General features: G+C 35.8%; 2 protein-coding genes and 1 long non-coding RNA gene across 4 annotated transcripts in view; 1 reads left to right on the top strand and 2 right to left on the bottom strand.

Moving 5' to 3' along the window:
* LOC127872833 (uncharacterized) overlaps positions 1-4,773 on the bottom strand; it is a 129,842-nt gene extending 125,069 nt beyond the window's left edge. The window contains 4 exon segments of the mRNA XM_052416292.1: positions 1,690-1,898; positions 2,091-2,542; positions 3,880-4,020; positions 4,546-4,773. Of these exon segments, the coding sequence (XP_052272252.1) occupies positions 1,690-1,898; positions 2,091-2,542; positions 3,880-4,020; positions 4,546-4,642 (899 nt within the window). The 5' untranslated portion in view covers positions 4,643-4,773.
* Positions 4,774-14,705: 9,932 nt separating this feature from the next.
* LOC127879392 (uncharacterized) lies at positions 14,706-19,939 on the top strand. 2 transcript variants are annotated; one of them, XM_052426184.1, is made up of 4 exons: positions 14,706-15,352; positions 16,015-16,185; positions 17,824-19,518; positions 19,768-19,939. In XM_052426184.1, the coding sequence occupies exon 3, from the start codon at positions 18,685-18,687 to the stop codon at positions 19,429-19,431; it is 747 nt and encodes a 248-aa protein (XP_052282144.1). In that variant the 5' UTR covers positions 14,706-15,352; positions 16,015-16,185; positions 17,824-18,684; the 3' UTR covers positions 19,432-19,518; positions 19,768-19,939. The 2 variants fall into 2 exon arrangements, with proteins under 2 accessions (XP_052282144.1, XP_052282137.1); XM_052426177.1 differs by lacking the exon at positions 16,015-16,185.
* Positions 19,940-22,839: 2,900 nt separating this feature from the next.
* The window catches only part of LOC127879462 (uncharacterized), a 135,091-nt gene continuing 132,934 nt past the window's right edge, over positions 22,840-24,996 (bottom strand). Inside the window, exon 2 of the long non-coding RNA XR_008049105.1 lies at positions 22,840-24,082. This is a non-coding gene — a long non-coding RNA (uncharacterized LOC127879462). The remainder of the gene's footprint in view (positions 24,083-24,996) is intronic.

The following is a 24,996-nucleotide window of genomic DNA, read 5'->3' on the forward strand; positions in this document are numbered from 1 at the left end:
GCTAACGCATTAAATAGAACAAAACGGTGCTCACCGCCTCGGAGGAGTCAGTGCAAAGAACATTGGGGTTTATACCAGGTTTTAAGGAGCTCCTAACCTCAAACTTCATTAAACATTTAAGGTAGTGCACCTCTAATGATTTCCCGCGATTTCTTCGAAGGTTGAAGAGCCTACTATTAGGTGCCGTAGCCTAGTGGTTAAGGCGATAGACTAGAAATCTTTTGGGATATTCCCGCGCAGGTTCCAATCTTGCCGACGACGTATACTTTTTTGCGACGCGTTTTATTTATTTTCTAACGTAATTTGATTTAATATGGCATATAAGCTATATTTATTGTTAAATATGTTGCAATTTTTATGCAAATTTTTCAATTATTAAAATTAAAACAACGTTATGGCGAAATTGGGTGATTTACTGTTGAAAATACGAACCATGCATGTTGCATTTTTATTTTTATTTCAAAAAGTAAACGGTAAATCTGTCTAGTTCTTGGTATTTTTGCTGTATATAGTGTTTCTATAAAAACTAAGTTAAAAATATGACTTAAATGATACTATTTTGAATTTTATGACACTTTGTTTTTAACCGACCCAATTTTTACTTGGCTGAAATCACTTACATTTCATGGTGCTCTTCCATAGATAAAAATTTGTAAAAAATAAATGTCTGTAAAAGAATACTTATTTCATCTTGTTTAAACTTTAAACACCTTTACAGCATCTGTACACACCAACTGCATGCCCATATTTGGAAATTTGAATGAATTATGGAACTTTTATATACCCCAGGGGTGAAAATAAACTGGACAAAAGCCGAGCGTGGGGGTGGTTTTGAAAAAATCGGTATATTTTTTTAAAAAGCATGGAAAGCCTACCTACAAATTTGCATGTAGTTCAGTGAAATGATGCTGATTAAGAAAATAATTAATTAGATTATATTTGGATATGTGCCCATTAGAGGTGCACTACCTTAAGTCTACAAAACACATACACGCGGGTCCTAACATCGAGGCTGCGTTTTAATTTGGCAATAAATGGAAGAAGACCATATTTAAAGTCCCAGTTCGCGGAATAGATCGTTGTTTTGCATATAAATCGTATAGCGAGAAATAAACTTTACATGAATTCATTGAAACATATTTTTTATCGAGGTTGACATAAAAAACCTGGTCAAAATCGATTTTAAATCGATGAAATAATCTAAATGATCATAAATGCATGCAATAGGCGAAAATCATTGCAGCGTCGCGACTTATGCAAATTATATCTATATTTAGCTTTCGCAAAACATAAGCATATGCAAGATAAATACATAGATTTAGCAAAAACGTAGCGTTGCAACTCAGTTTCCGTCTGTAACAGATGTACATGTATTTGCTTTTGTTCTTACTTTCTCTCCGCTAAATTCGCCCGTATCCGCAATTCTGTTTGTTTAGGTTTGAATTAACGTGTCGAATCATGAATATTAATTAGGTCGTTTTCGTACTCGACTCCAAAATAGAAAATCGCTATATTGTTTGTTTTTAACCGATTTCAATCGGATTTTCAGTGATATCCTCAATAAAAACACGTTTATTTACGATGCTGTCCGTATATATAGCTATGACCGGGGACTTTAACATACTGTGTAATACGAGACCCATTTGTGAATTTTAAATGTTTCAAACTTTTATCAACACTAAAACTCACATTGTGCTGTTGCCTTCCTGGTAGCTGCTGTAATAGAAGCCTCTCATGTCGTCCAACAGCGGCCCCTGGAACGCCACCCGCAATGTGTAGTTGGTTCCGGTCGCAGTGGGCCTGGTCAAACCGACAGATAGTTGTTGCAGGTCCTCGGCAAGAGAATGTCTGGCATAGATGTTTTGAGAACCGTTTTGCCGCACTTCAACTGTTTTGATCTAATTTGGTATATATTAAGCATTTTAAGACCGTTGTGGACAATATGTATTCAACGTTTGTATAAAGATTAATCTTAATATGATTGCTAACGTTTTCATGTCAATATTTTGAAGTAAAAGAAATCGAATAACAATACACTGTTAGGTCGAATGCTCAAGACTTGAAGAAATCGTTATAACGTCGTTACTTACATCAAGATTATCCGCATGCAGAATAATTTCATCAGTAGATTTCTGACAAAGAAGTAAAATATCTACAGTTCCTTCAAACTTGAAAGCCTTGGGGTCCGAACCGTATATGTCCGGATTTATGACAAGGTCATAGTGAAGGGGTATCATGTCAGTAGGAAGACGAACAAACTTGGGTTTCGGTTTAATTGTACTTGACGCAAGTGTCGCGGTAGACTGCGCATGCGCGTCCGGATGTTGAGTTGCACATGGCTCACACTGTTTTGGAGTAGGGCATTCTGCGTTAGTTTGCGTATGTTTAGTTGGGCATGGCTCACATGGAGGTGGACATGTGGTGGGTCGCGTGACCGGATTCGGCTTTGGGCAGGGTTCACATCTCAAAGTGCATGATGGGCATATTCTTTCTGCGCAGACGGGACACGGCGTTGCAGGCGGCGCTTCCGGGCACTGGACCGCTGAAAACGGCGGAAAAAGTATAAATATACTTTTTGGTAAAGACCGATCTACGCGAAAGTGTGGTCTGATCACCTTTTACAATAACACGATTGCTACGGCATGTTTGTGTGTGTATTGTATAAATTAATACGTGTACACATGGTTCTCCGGGTATGCATACTTGAACACAACAATAGTACTTTAGAAACACGAATCGGGGGGGGGGGGGGGGGGTTCTTGATGTTAACAGCCTATAAAATACCTACACCTGGGCAAGTAGCATTTACATTCGCGCAAAAACTTCAATCGGATATTATCATTGGCGTTATCTCTACCTCCTATTACAAAAACGCTGACCCAAATTCATTCATAAAGTAGCTTATCAACCAATCCACCCCAGATACCCTCGTTAATAACCCGGGAGAGGCCCTATCTGTTTGCTTAGTGACTGAAAGTTCGGTCGGAGTGCCACGTGTGTCGAGGCAACTTGGAGCGACGAGCATTTTTATCCTGTCCATGTCATTAATCGTAGCGCATAAGGCATCTGACAGTCAGAATGAGTTAAGCACTTGAAAACATATATTTAGAGATGATAGTTGCCGGTTTGATTAAAGAACTAGGTTGATTCGGTACAACGCGCGATATTATGCTACGATATATCTATCATCTATCTGTTTTCATCCTTTTCACTCGTACAATGACAATATCAAACGTGGATGGCATACTATCGTATTGCAGGCGTTACTATTATAAATCACATGATTCTTTTGCGTGTTTGGTAAATAAAAGGTCATAGTAATAGGCATGAGCAATCATAACTAAGTTGAATTTCTGTTTCAATTTATAGACTAAATAGCTATAACGCACACTTAATACGACAGATCGTTTCATTTCTACGGTACCTCAATGATTTAAACGGACGTATTCGTTAAGGTGCGGTTTGTGTTGACATGTTGATACAATTGCAAACACATCACTTTTAACGGCTGTCTATATTAATACTACAAAATATAGATCTTATTTTTTATTTATTGCATGGGCACGTACACGGTTCTTGGCCGATCAGTTTCATTTTGACAATCTGTGACTAAGCTTTTTTAATCCATTTATGCCTAGCGTCTAGAAAAAAGGCCTTGGCAAACAGCGTAGACCCTGATGAGACGCCGCATTATGCGGCGTCTCATCAGGGTCTGCGCTGATTGCTTAAAGGAATTTCTGTAAGAAATATTCTAAATATAGAAATAAATATACTAGACATCCCTGATTTTGGAAATCAATTGATCTCATTTAGAAGGATGGGAGATTCCACTAAGCATAAATGGGTTAGAGAACTCTTTTTGCTCACTCGTCTACTCACACTGCGCGTTACTGCCGCCATGTTGGCTCGAGACGACCGTTCCTTCGGGGAAGACGCACTCAATCTTCCTGTTCTCCGCAAAATGCACTATAAGGCCGGCGCCGACGGCGATGGCAATGGCGAGAAACCCGAGCACGAAACCTGGCGAAGAAAGAGGGGTTCAATGAGTTTAGGCATCATAACAACTGCAGTCTTTGTGCATGGTTTTTATAGAGAATATAACATGCATACGCGATGTTTATTACACGCGTATCACGAATTAATAATCCTTTATTTCCGTTTAAATATAATAAGTATAAGCCATGAAATATTGACGACAATATATATCTATGAATGGCAATGACAACAATTTCGTTAACACTGAAAAATGAAGTTAAAACTAATGTGACACAGATTGCAAAATATTTACGCAAAATGCGTAGGAGAAATGAAGCAAACAAGTTACTAATTAATTAAACAAGATAAATACAAATATATATTGAAAACCTCACATTAAATAAGTGTTAACAATTGAAAATTATAATATAAATAATCGAATTAATTGTTAAACGCAATTCATAAAATTGGACGAAATGGTAAAAGCAGCTCGAATTATTGAAGTATATCGAAATAACTTATCACAAACTAAACAAAAATGTGAAGAAAACATGTGGAAAAAGCTCTAACCGGTAGCGGTTTTCACGTGACATCCGCCGCTTTCTCCCTTGCCTGACCCCTTCTCGTTTGGCGGCCCAGTGACTTCAGTGAACGAGTACTTTGACATCCCTACCGTGATCCACGCGACAGTTTAGTGCTGTGGAACCGAATCGCCGTGTGAAATGTCCGCCGACACAGGACTTGAGCGCGCTTGCGCGACTTTACTTTTGAGGCTTATCAAAAAATAACGTGTGGTTAACTGCATACAAGAACTATCTTTAAACAAGAAATATCTGTAAATAAGAATTATCTTCACAAAACATTACTCGGCCTATATCCTGATTTTGAAAATAAAGGTTACAAATTTGCGTTTCAAAATAATTTATTTAAAGGGGCCTTTTCACGTTTGGGTAAAATTGACAACATTGAAAAGGTGTTTCAGATTCGCAAATTGTCATTTCAGTTATGGTATTTGTGAGGAAACAGTAATACTGAACATTAACCATGCTCTAAAATATCCATTATTTGCATCTTTTGACGATTTAAAAACCCGAAAATTATAAAGCGTTGCAACGCGAAACAAAATATTAATTTCGAGAGTTCTGTTTTTATCGCTATATTATGTGAAAATACGAGGATTGCTTATATGAAGTATAAAATACATCTGGCATTACATCCGGAAGGATGAGTGAGTGGTCTAAGTGGCAGTCTTTTTACCCCAGGACTCTTGGGGTCAGTGGTTCGAGCCTTGCTGAGGGTTACCTTTTTTCTTATTTTTAAATTTTATTTTTGATTTTTGACTGGAGCTTTTTATATCCAATGTTTACATTTATCAATATAAAGCATTTAATATCAAACTTCAAAACATTCCAAAATCTGTGAAAAGGCCCCTTTAAAACAAAAGTTAAATTATTGGTATGCATTATGTTGTTATTCGCTTATCAAACGCATGAAATGGTTGTGATTTCCTGTTTTTTATATCTATGTATACAAAATGTAATTCATGGTAATACAGTTTGAAAATCAATATATATCTATATACGACATCTACTGTCCCGTGAACTGTCATATCCTTATAAGTGTTGTTATTTGTAGGAGATAAGACATATTGAAAGATATGACAGATATGTACACGGATATTCACATGTGTGTACGTAGATAAAAATGAATACTTCATAAGATCATAGTTTATGTCTCACAATAATTATTTTGAATTAAACAGTAAGAATTTTTTTCACGATCGAAATATATGGTATGTGAGTTTTTCATACAGACCAAGTTTTCTATCCACACATTCAAATCAGAACTCGGGGCTGCTCGACTCTGAGGGCATATGGCTTTCATTATCCTTGTACGATGATGAAGGTTTTAATATCTGTTTTAAGTGAGTTGAGTGTAATTTTATGCCTAGCGTCTAGAAAAAAGGCCTTGGCAAACAGCGTAGACCCTGATGAGACGCCGCATGATGCGGCGTCTCATCTGGGTCTGCGCTGTTTGCTTAAAGGAATTTCTGTAAGAAATATTCTAAATATAGAGATAAATATACTGGACATCCATAATTTTGGAAATAAATTGATCCATTTCAAAAGGATGGGAGAGTCCACTAGGCATAAATGGGTTAATAAGTGTAAAGTCGACCACGTTTGGTACTGCTAGTAAACTGTATGACCATGAGCCTCTCTCAGCGTCCTGACATTCCCGCCCATGGGCCTTAGATTGGGCATAACTCTGAGCTAGTTATTTTAACACATTTATGCTGAGTGGACTCTCCCATCCTTCAAAGTTGGATCAATTTATTTCCTAAATATGGATGTCTAGTATATTTATTTCTATATTTAGAATATTTCTTACAGATATTCGTTTAAAAAAACAGCGTAGACCCAGATGAGACGCCGCATCATGCGGCGTCTCTTCTGGGTGTACGCTGTTTTCCAAAGCCTTTTTTAGACGCTAGGCATAAATGGGTTAAATGAAATCAATAGACGTTACAAATTTAACACAATCTACGTTTGCATGCATCCAACGCAATCACTTATAGTGGGTATTCCACTACGACCCAATTCCTCACGATTTGTCCCGATTTCCAATATTTTGAGGTCAGGGACATTCGCAGCTTAATCGGCGAAGGTCCTAACTAATTCGTAGCTAGTCGTGGGCCGGTCGTAAGTGATTCCTGCAACTCGTTAGGTCCCGAAAAATCGTGGCCAGCTTTTAAACGTGTTTAAAATTTGGCCAGGACCTCCAAGACTGAATTAAATCGCAGTTGAATCGTAACAGCGTCGTAGTGCGTTCTTGGGCGTCGTAATGGAATCGTAGGTAATTCGTTACTCAATCGGGAAATCGGTGATCACGTGATCTGTCTACGAATCAGCTACGACTTTGTCAAGACTCTCACGAGTTCACCCCGAGTGAGTTGCGAGCCCGCTTAGATTCTCGCGATTTAGATCAAGACTCTAGGGCCATTAACAATCTTAGTGCAATCGCAGTGCAAACGCCAAGGTCGCGAGTAGAGTCGCCAAGTATGCTTCGACTTCACAGACGGTCGCCTCAAGAACGCAATGGGATCGCAGTATTAACAGAGGGAAACGCTGAGGATGTGGGGGGACATAAGTATTTGTGAGCGTTTTATAAAAAAAAAAAAACAGTGCTACTACAGAAAAAACTATTCGTTAAGTAACTTGTAATATAAGGATAAGTATTTATACCATTTAGTTATTTTACAAATAATCCTGTTACATTAAACATTTTTTATCAGACAAATGCTTTTATTGACTCGTTGTTTTTTTTTCGTGGCTGGTTGGTAAGTTTCAATGTTTCAGGTGGAAGATAAAGTGAACATTGCCTTGCTCTTAGAAATCCAAAGAAATGTCAAAAAGCTTAATTTGTAATGTTTATAAATTATAGAAAATCAAAGATTCTTGAAGGAAAACAAACCGATATCAAATTATGTATTAATTGATCACGTATGCTATCTGTCAACATAAAATGTTGTATACGGGTGTGTTCATTCATTTTGACGGACCAGAAGGTCAGACGAACTTTTGTGGTACTCAGTTTTCAATTAAACGGTTACAATCTACTAATAATAGTACATCTTTGTACACGAATACGCGCTCAAATACCTATCGTCCAGTGTTGAAAGCCTCTATTCAAGAATTGATAATCCTTTTAATTTTATTAAACTATCATTCAAAAGGACATGAGCGCTTCTACATTTTCTATTTACAGTATAATCCCACTATCGACAGAATGTGTTTGGTAAATAAACATGTTATCTGCCACCGCTGGTTTATTCACTCGAAGCTTATTTTTCATTGAATATCTTAGTCAAATTGCTCAATGTTGACAAACCAGCGTTGCACTATCTATCGTTTTTAAAACTGAGTAAATAAGTGATGTACTATGGGGTTCTAAAGATGCGCGAGGAAGGGTGCATGACCTCGTATGCTGAACAATATGTGGGTGAAAAGCAGTGTTACCATGTTTGCTTGCTGGTTAACTGTTAGTATATTATGTGTACCGGGTAGGTATATTTCCAAAATGTTTTTAAAAAGTAAGTAGCATTGCTATGCTATACAAGGCTTTCCAATACACAATCCCAAAAGCTTATGATTTCGTGTTGTGTTGTTCATATTATTGCTTTTGACTAATTATTAATTGAAGAAAGATTTATAACGTGTGTGGAGAGAACATATGGACTACTGGGCAGTTTCAAACGTATTCAGGCATATGTTGTGTTTACAGATCATCCATGTTTATGTATTGCTTGTTTTCTTTAGGTTAAAATACTGTCACTCTATATGTATGACTTTCAAGTGTTTTTGGCATTGTCTGTTCTCTTTTCTCTTAATTATCAAGTTTCTGAAATGTGTTCAAAGCAAAAATGCAAAACCTTTTCTCGAGTGCATGTGCAGTCCTAACGCAAGGGGTGTGGATATCCAAATACTAAACCAAAGGCAAATGCATTCGGTCGTGATTGGTCGTATACATACAACACGTTCACTTGTTTGAGTATTACGCGCCTGATGATATTTTTGTAACCGAAATGCGCCCCGTCACCCTCACCAACCAACTCGATTGACTCCCAAAATTGTTACATTTAAGCCGCAATTATCAGGTTCTAGTAGTAAGTAGTAAGTAAGTTTATTGTAAACAAAGGCCTCCGGCCCATAATACATCATGTTTACAAAATATATATATACAGATAATACAAGAGTTGTCCCTACCTATTCCTACTATATATATATATATATATATATATATATATATATATATATATATATATATATATATACAATATCATTGAATGGAGAAAACAAAAAAACAAAACAAATACGAACAAACAGAACAAACATACTTCCACTACAAGTATTACGTTCCATATGAAGAACATATTAAATGGTAAACATAAAAGGCTATTTTTTTAATAACAAACTCATTTTCATTTCTTAACAGATCAAAGAAATTTGAAGCAGTTTGCCTGCCATGATACCAATTATACAAATCGATTTGCCTAATGTCAGCATATTTAGAGCATTCAAAAAATACATGATATTCATCCTCTGTTTTTACAGATTCATTTTCTAACTTGACAATGTGCACATATTCTAAGATTTCTTGGTATTCCTAATTGTCTACCTAACTCTATTTGAAACCTATGGCTTGAACAACGGAATCTCGCTTACGCTTGTCTGCAATGAAATGGCATTGTTATGTCTAGATATCGTTCTGTGTTTAATAAACTTTTAAATTGTCTGTAAGTAATCGCATCTTGAAGAGTCATTTATATTTTCGTGCCAGGTTTGAGTTGCACAATCAGTAAGGCGTTGTTTAAAACGGAGCATGAATAAATCAATATCACCAACATCCTGTGAGAGCCAAATAAAGCCGAACCCATATTTAAAAAGAAGCTCCTTTACATCCGTAGCCCAATTTCGCCTTCCAATATCATCTAATGACTTTAACATTTTATAACAGTTTTTTGGATATCTTCTATCAGGCATCTGGAGAAGTTTACACCAGTATTTTATACATTTTGAGTGATAAATGACGTACATTGGTAAACGACCACATTCTCCTAAAGCTACACAGTTATTGACCGTAGTTTTTACGCCTAGAAAGTACTTGCAAGCTTCAATTTGTGCATGCTCTATTGAATCACTATATGTGAATCCCCAGATTTCTGATCCGAATATGAGTATGGGTGTTACCATGGCATCAAATAATTTAAAGAACTCTGTACAGCAGAAATATCCGAACGGAATTTGGTATTCTTTAATGGCAAATAATGCGTTTCGCCCCTGCGCGGCTAATTTAGTTTTTGCAGCCGACCAGCATAACTTTGGGGTATATAGGATGCCCATATATTTATAGACGGACGTTATATTTATTGGACAATTATTGTAATAGCCATTTTTCATAGTTAAGTAATGGACCCCCATTTCTAAATACCATAACCTCTGTTGTTTTAAGATTTAAATTCATGCTTGTTAAGGTACAAAATTCTGCAATAGCATTTATCTGCAACTGAAGATTTACAGCAGTATCTGCACAATTTGCAATATCATCAGCAAAAAGTATACAAAATATGTCAGGGATATCGTTTGTTACAAATATTCCAGTATCGCACTTTTGTCGAATAAATTAACGCAGATCATTTATATATAAAATAAAAATAATCGGCGAGCACAAGTTGCCCTGTCTAGTGCCGATATTACAAGTGAACGGGCTCGAAATAGCACCGGGGCTCGTGCGTACATAACTTTTAAGTTTAGAATACATTGAGGTCAATACTTTAAGTACGTTGCCCTGGATTCCTTTACGCATAAAGTATGTGAACAGTTTGTGATGCACCAAGGAATCGAACGCCTTTAAAAAATCCACATATAACACATAGAATCTACCCCCAGGCTTAGAAATATATTTTTGCACCAAGCTATGTAAAATAAACATATTATCGGTTACCGAATATCCTGCTCTAAACCCAGCTTGCGCGTCATCAATTAAATCTAATTCATTTGCAAACCTGGTTAATCTATTATGATTGATGCCTGCAAATATCTTGTACATAACGTCAACAAAAGATATACCTCGATAATTTGAAGGATCATTTCGCGAACCCGATTTATATAAAGGTACGATAATACTTTCACTCCAAGCATCAGGAAAGCTGCCGGAAGATAAAATCTTATTGAAAAGTACATTTAAAATAGGAGTTATAACGTGTTTAGTATTTATGTTAAATTCCGCCCCGATCCCGTCTTTACCTTGAGATTTTCCACGTTTAAGCTTACTGATACTGGTTTTTATTTCGTCGTCTGTAATTGGCGAATTTAATACATAATCGGCCTGGTCGTTATTATACGCATTTGCATGTACATCAAAATTTAGTAGTGGGTTTTCTGATTCTTTAAATAGCAAAGATTTAAAGTATTTAACCCACTCATTGGGATTGATAGGTGCATTTGTTGTTGCTGAAAACCTTTTTTTTTAATAACCGACCAAAAATACTGCGGATCTTTACGGGAGTCAATTAAAACTTTACGTTTTTTATTTTGGTATAGAATTTTTTTTGCATGACATAAGTTTTTGAAAGACCGACGTGCATTTTTGTACAAATGAAACTCGACCGGTTCATTGGACCAACGAAAACGCCTGAGCAACGAATATTTTTCTCGCTTGGCCTTACTACACGCGCTATCCCACCAGAGCGGATTATTTTGGTATTTATTAAAATTGCGCCTTCTTGTGTGCATATCCTCCGCAGCGGTTTTGTAAATGGAGATAATCGTTTGCATAGCATCGTTTACATTTCCATTTATGCAATTTAAAATATAATCGCGGCATCTTTGTAAGTTTTCTGTCAATATCTTTTTAATGAATCACAATGTTTTTCATTCCATTTATAAGTGTCATAGTTTTGAGTATCGTTTGGTGAAGAATCGGCATCATGCTTTTCGTGATCTAGGGAACCTGTAAACTGTAATTGGCAGTATACAGAAAAATGATCAGAAATATCATATGGTTCTATATTAAAGTTAGAAACAAATGGAAATAATTCTGTAGATACAATATGATAATCTACTACACTGTGGCCCCCATTTACCACGCATGTAAAATTTCCAAATTTATCCGAATGCAACCTGCCATTTAAAATGTGAATATTATGCGTACAACATACTTCAGCTAATGTTTTTCCAAAATTATTATATTACATATTATCCTTATTTTCCCAATGCATGTTAAAAGAATCTTCGTCATACTCTACCTCAGCATCAAAAATATGTTCTAATGTATCAAAAGGGATATAATCTAAACAATCTTTTGTTCTTGCATTAAAGTCTCCCGCTAAAAACAAGTAACACTCAGGATAGCTAGATTTTAAAACATAAATATTGCTTTCAAGCAATAGAATACCATTACTTTCATTTTCTTCTAAATATATAGGAGAACCTTCAGGGGAAACATATACAATATATAAAATAATATCTTTCATGGCATGAAAAATACTCGACTTAATATATAAAACAATACCATCAACAATATCATTATTAATTCTTCTCACCTAGTATTTAGTTTTTATTAAAAGATGTTCATGTCGGTGTTGCCTTGTGCTGTTCGTAGATGGGAGCCTACGCATACGGTACAAAACGTTTATTTAGCAAATTTGATGTTCTCCATCTTCTCATGTGACATACAAGCAAGCAACTAAAAATTTAAGTAGCGCGAAAACGGTGAAATCATAGGACAATTACTTGTTTCAGAATTCTAGACGCATAAATGACTCGTCTAGGATCTGCCATGTAGTGGCACACTTTTTCTTGTGTTTGTTTCAAGGGAGATAATTACTGAAAGTAACTACAATTAAGTGACACAGTTGCAGTACTTTAATCAAGTCAACTGATGTAAAATAATGTTTAAACGGCATGCACTAGACAATTCAGTTATGATGTAGCCTACTTAATATATTTTAGTTTGTGACAATATTTATCTTGTTGTTAAAGACCGGTAATTTATTATAAATAAAACATGTATTATCATTATTCTAATTAGTGGAAGCAATCCATACCAATACTTATAATACATCAAAATGTATATGTCTTATACAACGGAGGGTACTGTTATTGTTATTCTAAAATTGAAATTAAATTAAATATTAAGAAATCGTCTTTATGGTACGTCAAAGAACTTGATTAACGTGTAAGGCAACCGTCTTGAAAACCCAGTTTAATAGCAATGCTACACGTCAGCCATAATACATTTGACTATTATTGATAACAGATTTTGTTTTAAAATTTCCTAAAATAAGAGTTGTTTAATATGAGAAATGAAAATCAAATCATTGGTCAATACCAACAGCGTAACTATTACCCGGTAGTGTATTTGTTTTATATTTTAATGCTTTGGCATGCACCATTTTAACTAGTCCAACTTGTTGACGCTCTCAAATATTAAGCTTCTTTTTATATTGGTAATATTTCCAAAGAATTTAGTCCATATAAAAAGTATCTCTAAATTCTTTGCGCGTCTTAGAAATTAGACGATATTTTAACATGACTACTTGTACTGTATTTTCTTTCTATTCCGGAGAAGATTGTATATAAATGTCACATGCATATTTGCGAATAAAAATTATTCAGTTCACGTAAACAATACCTACAGCTTCGACTTAAATGGAGGACTTCCGTAGCCATATGCCATGCGGGCCCTGACCATTTCTGCCTCGCCTCGTAATCCGGTGTTTCGACCACATAATCAAAGTCACACACACGTGTTTCGACCACATAATCAAAGTCACACACACGAACAGTATGCATGCATACACTCACATTTAAAACTAAGCAGCGTCTTTTTGTATGACCACTCTCGATCTATTCGATAAACTGAATATAAACTTTGAGACTTGTCTATTCTAACGCAACATGAAGTTACTTTCTCAGAACTTTTCAAACGTGAATATCTCAGCTTTAAGTAAAGAGTTTGATCTAAATTTGCACATGTAATCATTTGGCAACATTCTGTTCAAGCTCACGATTGAAGCATTCATCCTGGACGATCGGACGCTTTAGAAAGTGGGAAAGTAGACTGCAACTTGCAAAAATGCGTTCATGCGCTCCAAAATATTCATACGAAACATATAAAGTGTGCGTTTTAAAAAAATAATTTTTATGTTTTCTTGTTGTAAGTGAAATTGAAATTAATATAAAATTAAATCGCTTTTCACCATTTCCACGTGCAAAATGATGAAACCATTCCTACCCCAAGTGATAAAGAGCCTGATCATCACACACGAATGATTGTATTGTAAGCGTGCACATAATGTGGCCATATGGTCATATATAAAACAAGATGTGTTTGTGAAACACTATGTCCCGCGATGTATTTGACCTTTGACCTTGAAGGATGACCTAGACCTTTCACCACTCAAAATGTGCAGCTCCATGAGAAACACATGCATGCCAAATATGAAGTTGCTATCTTCAATATTGCAAAAGTAATTGCCAATGTTAAAGTTTGACGCAAACAAACCAACAAACCAACAAACAAACAAACCAACAGACAGGGCAAAAACAATATGTACCCCAGTATAGACTGGGGGACATAAAAATTTATCAAAAGCTGTACTCATAACTTAGATTTTCAAGTTTGATAAGTGTTTTGTTAGAAATGTCTCTAAGTGTAGACATCGTATTATCTCCTTAGGTACATGTAATTTATTTTTAAAATCTCGCCTCAACAAGAAAGCATGCATATTGGTCAATACACGTTCGGCCACAAAGAGCCACTGAAATCATGTAGACGACAGCGCATTTATTACTTTGATTATTATATCTGATTAACTATGCTTCGTCATTGAAGATTACCCGAACAAGGTGCGTCAACTCGATCGTTCAATATTGCTACAAAAATATATCAAAACGGATATTAGTGATTAATGGTCTACACAGAGCTTCTAAATTCCGAATGTTGATGCACAGTTTAAGGTGATTGGAATTTGGATTAAATAATTGAAAACCCGTTTCACAAAACGTGACGAGCTATTTCTAAAAAAAAATACATGAACGCAAAATATTTGTATGAAACGGATTTACATGGAGATCCAACAGTGCATCATGTTCAATAATTGAATAAAATGCATCTGTAAACTTAAAACACAAAATGAATGAAAATAAGTGGAAAACAGTGAAAACAGTGAAAAAAATATTTCCGTCAGGGTTACATGATGTTGTTTTTCAAAGGTTTATTAATAATCTTTTGTTAAAGTATACATTAAATATTCAACAAATAATGCGACATGATTTTGTAATTGAAGCAGAAAAACTACATAATAACTTTCGCGACTATGTTCTGTCATTAAGCCATTAAATGTAAAAAATAGTCCTACACATACAGATCGATCGTTTTAATTTTACGTATTAACTTATTATCCGTGATAAAGATCAGTTGATTGGTTTTATTGGTATTCGATCAATGGCGACAAAACTTGAGAGTACAGCTTTCATATTTATAATGAAATCGTAAAATAAAATCTTTATACGTAAATATTGAATAGAATAACGAATTCGCGATGGAAAAGGAGTAATTATATATGAACGAAAGTTGGGGTTTTGTCATCTTAAAACAAGTTCCATGTTTATAGAGTGGCTAATGAAATATAAATAAGGTAATCTAGAGAACCGGCGAGTATTTAAGAATGTGATTATTTGACAGCGGGATTAGATTTTACCTGCAGTGCAAATCAAACTTCGACGAAACTAATTGTCGGACTGACAGTAACTGTGGTGGAATAAGTTCAATGGTGTTTACGGAGTGTATTGGCTATCAGAGCCTTAACATCGTAAGTACGATTAAGTGTACATATGTTATTCATGACGTTTTTGGTTGGCTTTGATACGCTATTGTAATTTCAAAAGTAAAGCTAGAAATGTCAATTGAAAATATAATTACCTGGTTATCAATTTAGGGTGTGATGCGGTAACGTATCATTGATAATCGTCTCATACGATATATATAATGTTTTATTTCCTTTTGTTGTACATCAAAAAACATTCTTCGAATCACAACACTACACATCAGACAACATATGTTCACATAGAAAATTGTATAACTTATGATCCAATTAGAAACACTGTTGAATATTGTCCCATATTGCATCGATTAAGTCATTATATTTGGTTGAAGTCACACGCTGAAACGATTGAAACAGTTGGTTTGAAATGCTATGGCACATTGATGTATTACTTCCATTAAATATATGTTATAATTTATTGTGCAGTCATATGTCGCATTGATTGTCTAAATATCATTATTTATAAATGTCATGTAAGATTTGTGAAACATATTTTAAAAATCTGTTTAGCAGTGCTATTTCGCGTTAATGGTAAATATTTTGTATGTGTATATGTGTTGTACACGATGTACTTAGTGTAAGTCTCAACTAAAATCTATCTTCTGTTCTTGTGTGTTCTGTTTTTTTCTCATGTTCTTGTTTACTTCCAGTCGCATTTCAATGGGGTCTGTAGGCTTATTTATCGGCAATTAACCTCTTCACGACAGCAAAATCTGCACTATAAGTGGGGAAAATGTCAATTGAAAATCACTGTAGATGACAATGCAGCAAATTCAGTCTAAGATTTCAAGATAGTTTATCAAAAGTTTATCCGAATACAGGTAAACGAAATACCATTATTTAAAGCTATTTCAATTACATGTGTGATTATGTGCAGTAGAGTCGACTGGTTATATATTTCGTAACATGTTCAAACAACTGCTGTTAACCCAATTATGCCTAGTGGACTCTCCCATTCTTCTAAATTGGATCAATTTATTTCCAAAATTAGGGATGTCTAGTATATTTATTTTCTATATTTAGAATATTTCTTTCAGAAATTACCTTAAGCAAACAGCGTAGACCCTGATGAGACGCCGCATTCATCTGGGTCTACGCTGTTTGCCAAGGCCTTTTTTTCTAGACGCTAGGCATAAATGGGTTAATGTTAAGTGGATGTATTATAACTTAAGTTTTTGTCCTTAGTTGTAAATCTTCCACTTAAGCCGTAAGTATTATGTCCCGAACGGATGCATATGATTTTCGAACTCAGTCACTCCGTCACTCAGTCATTCCATCACTCCGTCAAAGTGTCCTAAGATTTTGGTTTTATCTATCTTACTCAGCCAGTTTGAATAAGATCGTAACCAATCCTTTTGAAATAGAGGCAAAGTTCAATAACCAACCCAAATTCAACCAGATACTTTGTAGTTGTGCGTTAAGACATTTGAATTATTGCCCATTGTCATGTTCAATTTGAGTGACCATAGCCCGTCTCAAGAACTAAAATAGGCATCAACTCGAAACTTAATATGTAGATACTTCTAATTGAGAGGATATGAAGTACACAAGAACCATTACTTGTGTCCCTCTTGTTTTAGAGTTATTGCCCTGTGTTGTTTTGTATCATGTATGCTTAAATTTCGTCTGAAGCATGTCTCAAAAAGTTAGAGGTATCAACATAACCCATTTATTCCTAGTGGGCTCTCCCATCCTTCTAAATTGGATCAATTTATTTCCAAAATTAGGGATGTCTTGTATATTTATTTCTATATTTAGAATATTTCTTACATAAATTCCTTTAAGCAAACAGCGCAGGCCCTGATGAGACGACGCATCATGCGGCGTCTCATCTGGGTCTACGCTGTTTGCCAAGGCCTTTTTTCTAGACGCTAGACATAAATGGGTTAACAAAATAAAAAGAATTACAATACCTAACTGAATATAGTGCAAAAGTATTTGTTTGTGGGTTTCCGACAAGCGCCTTCAAATCGGTTTAAATCTAACTTCGATGTATGATTCAGTAACAAAGAGGTGTTCCTTAAAATACGGCGCATACAAACACATATATTATAATACAAAATCGCGAGCACTAATTCATTATGGGTTTAGATTAAACACACGTTAGACGAATAATGGAAAACTCAGACGCACTTGAAAGTTCAAATTTGCATGATTTTGTATGATTTCCAGACGCGTGTGTCTCAAACTGGTATATATCGCGGTTACGTGCTCCCGGCAAGCCTGTAACAATAGGGAGCATCAGTTTTCATGGAATATAATATTGGTGTAATACACACTGAACAATAGGGGAACTTTGTCGTGCAATAAGGAATTTACATAATTGACATCGATTCTGCATTCTCATTATTATTGACTAACATCCATTCAACAATAGAGCGCTGTCGGAAGGTTGATAAATTATAAACGGTCTTTGTAATCGGTAAATCTCAACATAATGAGTTTGTTTGTTATTTCAGGAGTGAACGATTTGCTGGTGGATAATTGAATCGTCGGAAAGTAAGAGTGGAGAGGAAGTTTACCAATTTGACGCATATCATAGTCAGAAGAGATTCCAAACGGGCCGGGGCAAACATACAACTTGAAGAGTCTTGTTAATGAAAATTCACTGAAGACAATTTGAAATGGTGTTAAAACAATGTGCAGCAAAAACACAAACTGAACGCTAAGTCAAGCGATATAACGTAGGTCCTCGTAACTGCATGCACTTTGAAAAGACTGATAATTGAAAACGCTTTTTTCACATGGTATAACCATGAATGCAGTTTTTATTACATTTTGAGTTGATTTATTTGAGTCTATTTTCAAAGTTGATGTCATTAGAATTATCTTGCACTGATTATACTATACGAATTTCGTACATTTTTGAATAAGAGACACAAAAACGTCACCTCTGGAATTTTTAAAAAGTGTTAAGATGACACATATAGACAATTTCGTGGACTTGATTAAAATATGCCTTATGTGATATGTTAAATTGACATGCTACTGAGGAATAACAGATAAACACATATATGAAACGGTAGCTGATTAATAGGAGATTTTGGGAGAGATATCACCATAGAAAGGCTATGTCGCGCCCATGTGAGATGTGTGACAGAAATATCGGCTCTCTGCGCATTGATTAACCCATAACGTTGCGGAAACGATTACGGTACTTACAGCACAGCAACAAATCATGTGTTCCATGATGTTTGAAACAAGAAGTCATTGATCAAACAAAGATCAATATATAGCGAGGAAAGTCGTGTTATTATAGTTCAATTATTTAGATTGTATTTTAAAGTAAGTGACATACGGCACTAGTGTAGTTGTGAAATATGGGGCTTGGAGGAGAAACCAAGGCCAAGAAACGTAAAGTTGTCTATGATGAGTACACCGGCGGATTCTACGCGGAGTCCAAAGTGGAGGCCTTGGAGCGCCAGTGCCACTTCCGCGCGCGCCTTACTGACGTCATCAACAAGGCGGAGGACGCCAAGTACCGGTACGCGTGCAAACGGGTGGACGCTGAGAAACATTTGTTTCTATTGAAGAAAGAGAAGGCGACGAACAGACACAACGACGCGTTTCTTGACTACCAAGCTCATAAAAAGGTTCTAGAGAAACTCGCTAAGGAACGCGAAGAATTAGGTTCAAAAATTGACCATCTGTTCGGAAAGTATCCTCCTGAGAGTATACGAAGCAATATCGAGGAGAAAATAGTGCTAGAGCGGAAGGAGATGTCCCCGGTCGTGATCCGGCGCAGGGAGGCAACTCGGTTGCTCGGGAATAGAAATAGTTTAAAGGAATTAGACCGAACGAAATCGACAGACGACATTATAGCAGAATTGAAACAAATGAGAAGCAGGGTAAACAGCCCTGTTAAAAGTCTCACCAAACAATCACCCGTTTACGAGAGCGCAAAACACGCGCCGAGACTCATACTTCCGGCTATAACAGTTAAGCTAAATAAACTTGATGACAAGAAGGAAATTGTTCATGCTAAACAAATGCACAGGACAAAATCTTCAAACGACGCAAGCATGTTTCCTCCGTTGTTTATAACGGATCCAAGATCGCTGAAATGATGTTTGATACACAGAATGTGTTCTATATAAAGCATTCCTGTGATATATGTTGTTTTTTGTTTAAAATAACTTATTTTATAAAATAAAGTTCAGGGGCCTGTCTTATCAAACTTCGTACGACATTCTCACCTTACGATGCAATTTTCGAAGCGCCATAAATATGTAACCGTCACTTTTATAATTACTTTTGCTGAACATTTCCATTTATTTCCAAAAGTAGCTGTTAGATATGCTTTATATTTGAAACATACAGATCATAATCACTTATATTTTTAAATTACAAAATTCAATCGTAAGTTAACATTGTCGTACGATCTTTGATAAGACGGACCCCAGCTTTTTCGTGGCTGTAATTATAGGCATTTGAGTGATACTAGAATTGCATTTCGAAATTACAACGCGTAATATGTTTCTCTTATTGTAATTCTTTAAATTTGTTTCGCGAAAGAATTATGTAATTCTGTGTGATCCGAGATACTTTACGTTTAATAAATGCATTTTAAATTTCTGTCGTTCTGTTCTCTTGTTTGGTTTAAAGCTGGAATTGATTTTCAAATAACTTAATTAATGAAGTAATGTCATACATTTACATGTTTCATTTGCTCTTCTATTGTAAAACTACTGCTTACAATTTACTAGTGTAATCGCATATGAAAAAGCCAAGCACTGTAATCTGGCTTAGAAGGGATTAAGATACACCTTATAATGACCTTATTATCACACGACTACCGTCTAAATAGAAATGAAATACCGGTAATGCTCTTCTTGACATTAATCTTAAGTGTATAAACTGAACACATATGAAAATAAAAAAATACCCTTATCCGGTGAACACTCGAGACTGTTAATCTCGGTTGGACATATTTCACTGTCCTAGAGGCGAAACGCACAAAAGGTCTCCGCCACATCACAACGATAAAGTATGGCGCGGCAAATGTTGTAAAATTTAATGTTTCCATACGTATATAGTATATGTGTATATAGATAGGTTGTATATTTTCATTTTTGTGTCGAACATTTTTTTTATATATGTTGTATAATGTCATATATATGAGGTAAAATCCAATATATGTATGGGACAAAAATATGTGTCGTTTAATGTCATTTTGTTATACTTTCATAAATATATTTGAAAACTTCATATATTGTATGCACTGTGTTCATATACATGTGGTAAAATTCTGATATCCGTGTTGTATAATGTTCAAAATATGTGTGTGTTCTAAACGTTCATACTTGTGTCCAATTTGTCCACATGTTTGTGGAAATTATCTCATATATATGTTCTATAATTTGCATCATGGGAAATATTTTGAACTGGTATGACTGTTGTTTAAATGTATAATAGCTTGCTGCAATCGTGTATAAACATTGTGCCATTGATTAGTCCGATTTCGTTTGAATCAGGCACCTATACGTATTGGTCCCTGTTTTAATGTGAATACTTCTCAGTTTGCTCGGAAAGCTTTATGATTACAGAAACAAATCTGGCCTATACGCATAGGTCCCTGTTTGAGTGTGAGTACTTATCAGTTTGCTCGGAACGCTTAATGAATACCGAAACAAATCTGACCTATACGTATAGGTCTCTGTTTGAGTGTTAATACTTATCAGTTTACTCGGAAAGCTTTATGATTACAGAAACAAGTCTGACCTATACGTATAGGTCCCTGTTTGAGTGTGAATACTTATCAGTTTGCTCGGAAAGCTTAATGAATACCGAAACAAATCTGACATATACGTATAGGTCCCTGTTTGAGTGTAAATACTTATCAGTTTACTCGGAAAGCTTTATGATTACAGAAACAAATCTGACCTATACGTATAGGTCCCTGTTTGAGTGTGAATACTTCTCAGTTTGCCTGGAAAGCTTTATGATTACAGAAACAAATCTGACCTATACGTATAGGTCCCTGTTTGAGTGTGAGTACTTATAAGTTTGCTCGGAACGCTTTTTGAATACCGAAAGAAATCTGACCTATACGTATAGGTCTCTGTTTGAGTGTTAATACTTATCAGTTTACTCGGAAAGCTTTATGATTACAGAAACAAATCTGACCTATACGTATAGGTCCCTGTTTGAGTGTGAATACTTATCAGTTTACTCGGAAAGCTTTATGATTACAGAAACAAATCTGACCTATACGTATAGGTCCCTGTTTGAGTGTGAATACTTCTCAGTTTGCCCAGAAAGTTTTATGATTTTAGAAACAAATCTGACCTATACGTATTGGTCCCTGTTTGAGTGTGAGTACTTATAAGTTTGCTCGGAACGCTTAATGAATACCGAAACAAATCTGACCTATACGTATAGGTCTCTGTTTGAGTGTGAATACTTATCAGTTTACTCGGAAAGCTTTATGATTACAGAAACAAATCTGACCTATACGTATAGGTCCCTGTTTGAGTGTGAATACTTATCAGTTTGCTCGGAAAGCTTTATGATTACAGAAACAAATCTGACCTATACGTATAGGTCCCTGTTTGAGTGTGAATATTTATCAGTTTGCTCGGAAAGCTTAATGAATACAGAAACACATCTCCAATTCTCCAATCAGTAAATCCAGCGAAAGAGAGGAAACTAGAACGCTGTCTTTCCGATACAATATGCAGCCACTAATCGGCGATCGAAGCTCAGTTCAAGACTCCTAGTATATACAGTTAGTGTTTAACATAAATCATAATCTGATATGAATGTACTCCCTTTACATAATACTGATACTAGTTTATAATCATATCACATTTCAAGAGAAATATTAATGTCATTAATATTTACTGTACATTTTATAATTGATATGTACAACATAAGTTATATTATCAATAATGACATACAATAGATACGGCAGTCTAGTTATTTCCAAGGACCTATATTTTTTATAGGTCCCTGTTATTTCTGAACAATATTGAAGCATTCAAACAAATTTTATTTCAACAACTCATTACTAGTAATTCTGAACAATATCGAAGTATTCAAACAAATTATAGTTCAACAACTCATTAAATCTTTTAACTCAACCATGCCCTAGGCGTCCAAATGTCGAATATTTGACACCTTCAAGTACCCAGAGATGGTTTCAATGCGGAACCTCTTATGTTAATCTGAATTTAAAATAAACAGTAATTCCTTACTCCATATAATAAATGCTTGCCTAACACTTTAGCTATGTTTTGGGGTGGCTAAATATGGGTACCACATGCTATAAAGGACAAGTTCTTTTCATGTGATATTTCTAATTTACCACCAGCAATGTTTGCAATCATGCAGGTATGATTAAATCATAGCCGCCAATTTCCTGGAGAATTTCAAGCGCACTTCTCTGCCACAGCTACCTGCTAATTAGTGATTTTGGGAGTGTAGCACATGGTCAATTAAAAACAGTAGAATTTAAATGTGAATATTCAACAAAGTTCAAATGTCACAATTTTATTTAAAAATATGAATATAAAACCTCAATCCACTAACACAAACAAATCACAATACATTGCTATGCTGATTATTTTGTGTATGGAATGTTAATTGAACTTATTTATTACAACATAGTCACTATATTGCTAAATAGCTACACATACTTCTACTAATGTACTACAATCAATTATTGTATTAATTTAAATTTAAAACAAGGGCTGTTTGTAGAACATGCATGCCCCCCATACGGGCTGTCCGTTGTAGTGGCAGCCATTGTGTGAATACGATTTTTGTCACTGTGACCTTGACCTTTGACCTAGTGACCTGAAAATCAATAGGGGTCATCTGCGAGTCACGATCAATGTACCTATGAAGTGCCATGATCCTAGGCAAAACCGTTCTTGAGTTATCATCCGAAAATCATTTTACTATTGCAGGTCACCGTGACCTTGACCTTTGACCTTGTGACCTCAAAATCAATAGCGGTCATCTGCAAGTCATGATCAATCTACCTATGAAGTTTCATGATTCTAGGCGTATGCGTTCTTGAGTTATCATCCGAAAACCATTTTACTATTTCGGGTCACTGTGACCTTGACCTTTGACCTAGTGACCTCAAAATCAATAGGGGTCATCTGCGAGTCATGATCAATCTACCTATGAAGTTTCATGATCCTAGGCGTATGCGTTCTTGAGTTATCATCCGGAAACCATTTTACTATTTCGGGTCACCGTGACCTTGACCTTTGACCTAGTGACCTCAAAATCCATAGGGGTCATCTGCAAGTCATGATCAATCTACCCATGAAGTTTCATGATCCTAGGCGTATGCGTTCTTGAGTTATCGTTCAAAAACCATTTTACTTTTTCTGGTCACCGTGACCTTGACCTAGTGACCTCAAAATCAATAGGGGTCATCTGCAAGTCATGATCAATGTACCTATGAAGTTTCATGATCCTAGGCCCAAGCGTTCTTGAGTTATCGTCTGACAACCACCTGGTGGACGGACCGACCAACCGACCGACCGACCGACATGAGCAAAGCAATATACCCCCTCTTCTTCGAAGGGGGTCATAAAAAAGAAAAAAAATCGTTTTTTTTTAGGGCGAGAGAGGTGAGGGTGAGAGGGGGTTATAATGTGCGGTGTGGTTATTTATTATATGATGTTTAAACAAGGGACAAAATTGTCACAAAACCAGGTTTTCATTGTGAAAAAAAAATCTGATAAAGGGAGAAAACTCAAACTGAACTTTTGAAATGAACAAACAAAATTAACCCCCTTTGTAAGTTTGTTTTTTAAAAAATCTATTTTTAGTTGTGGCGACCTTGACATTCGGAAAACCTGGTTAAAAACCTGGTTAAAAAGGGGGGGTAGGGGGGATAGGGGGGTGGGGGGTAGGGGGGTGGGGGTGAGAGGGGGTTATAATGTGGGGTGTGGTAATTTATTTGATGAAGTTTAAAAATATGGGGGGGGGGGGGTAAGGAGGGATAGGGGGTGGGGGTGAGAGGGGGGTAAATGTGGGGTGTGGTAATTTATTAGACGATGTTTAAAGAAAAATTGGGGGGGGGTAGGGGGGTGGGGGGTGAGAGGGGGGTATAATGTGGGGTGGGGTAATTTATTAGATGATGTTTAAAAAAAAATGGGGTGGGGGAGGTTGGGGGGGGGGGGGGGAAGGGATTCTGGGTAGGGGCGTGGGGTATTGTTTGGTAGGAATCTATTGTGGTATTCAGGTAAGTGTTGTTTTGTCAAAGTAATAATAAAATGTGATCATAAATAAAGAAATTGTGGCAATTTAAGCAAAATGTTCAATTATCTAAAAAGGTAAAAGGGGCCATAATTATGTCAAAATGCTTGATACAGTGGTCTGCTCTTGTTTATAGGTTGGGGTCATGTTGGTAAACAAGTATGCAACATATAAAAACAATATGTCAAAGTATATAGGAAATATTTGGGGTAGTACGCAAACTTTAACATAGATTTATCAATAATATGCATATTCTAAGTATAAAAGGGGGAATAATTATGACAAAATGCTTGATAGAGTTGTCTGCTCTTGTTTATAGGTTGGGGTCATGTTGGTAAACAAGTATGCAAAATATGAAAGCAATATGTCAAGGGACAATGAAAATAAATGGGGTAGTACGAAAACTTTAACAT

This window comes from Dreissena polymorpha, chromosome 1 (assembly GCF_020536995.1).
Source record: "Dreissena polymorpha isolate Duluth1 chromosome 1, UMN_Dpol_1.0, whole genome shotgun sequence".
NCBI lineage: Eukaryota > Metazoa > Mollusca > Bivalvia > Myida > Dreissenidae > Dreissena > Dreissena polymorpha.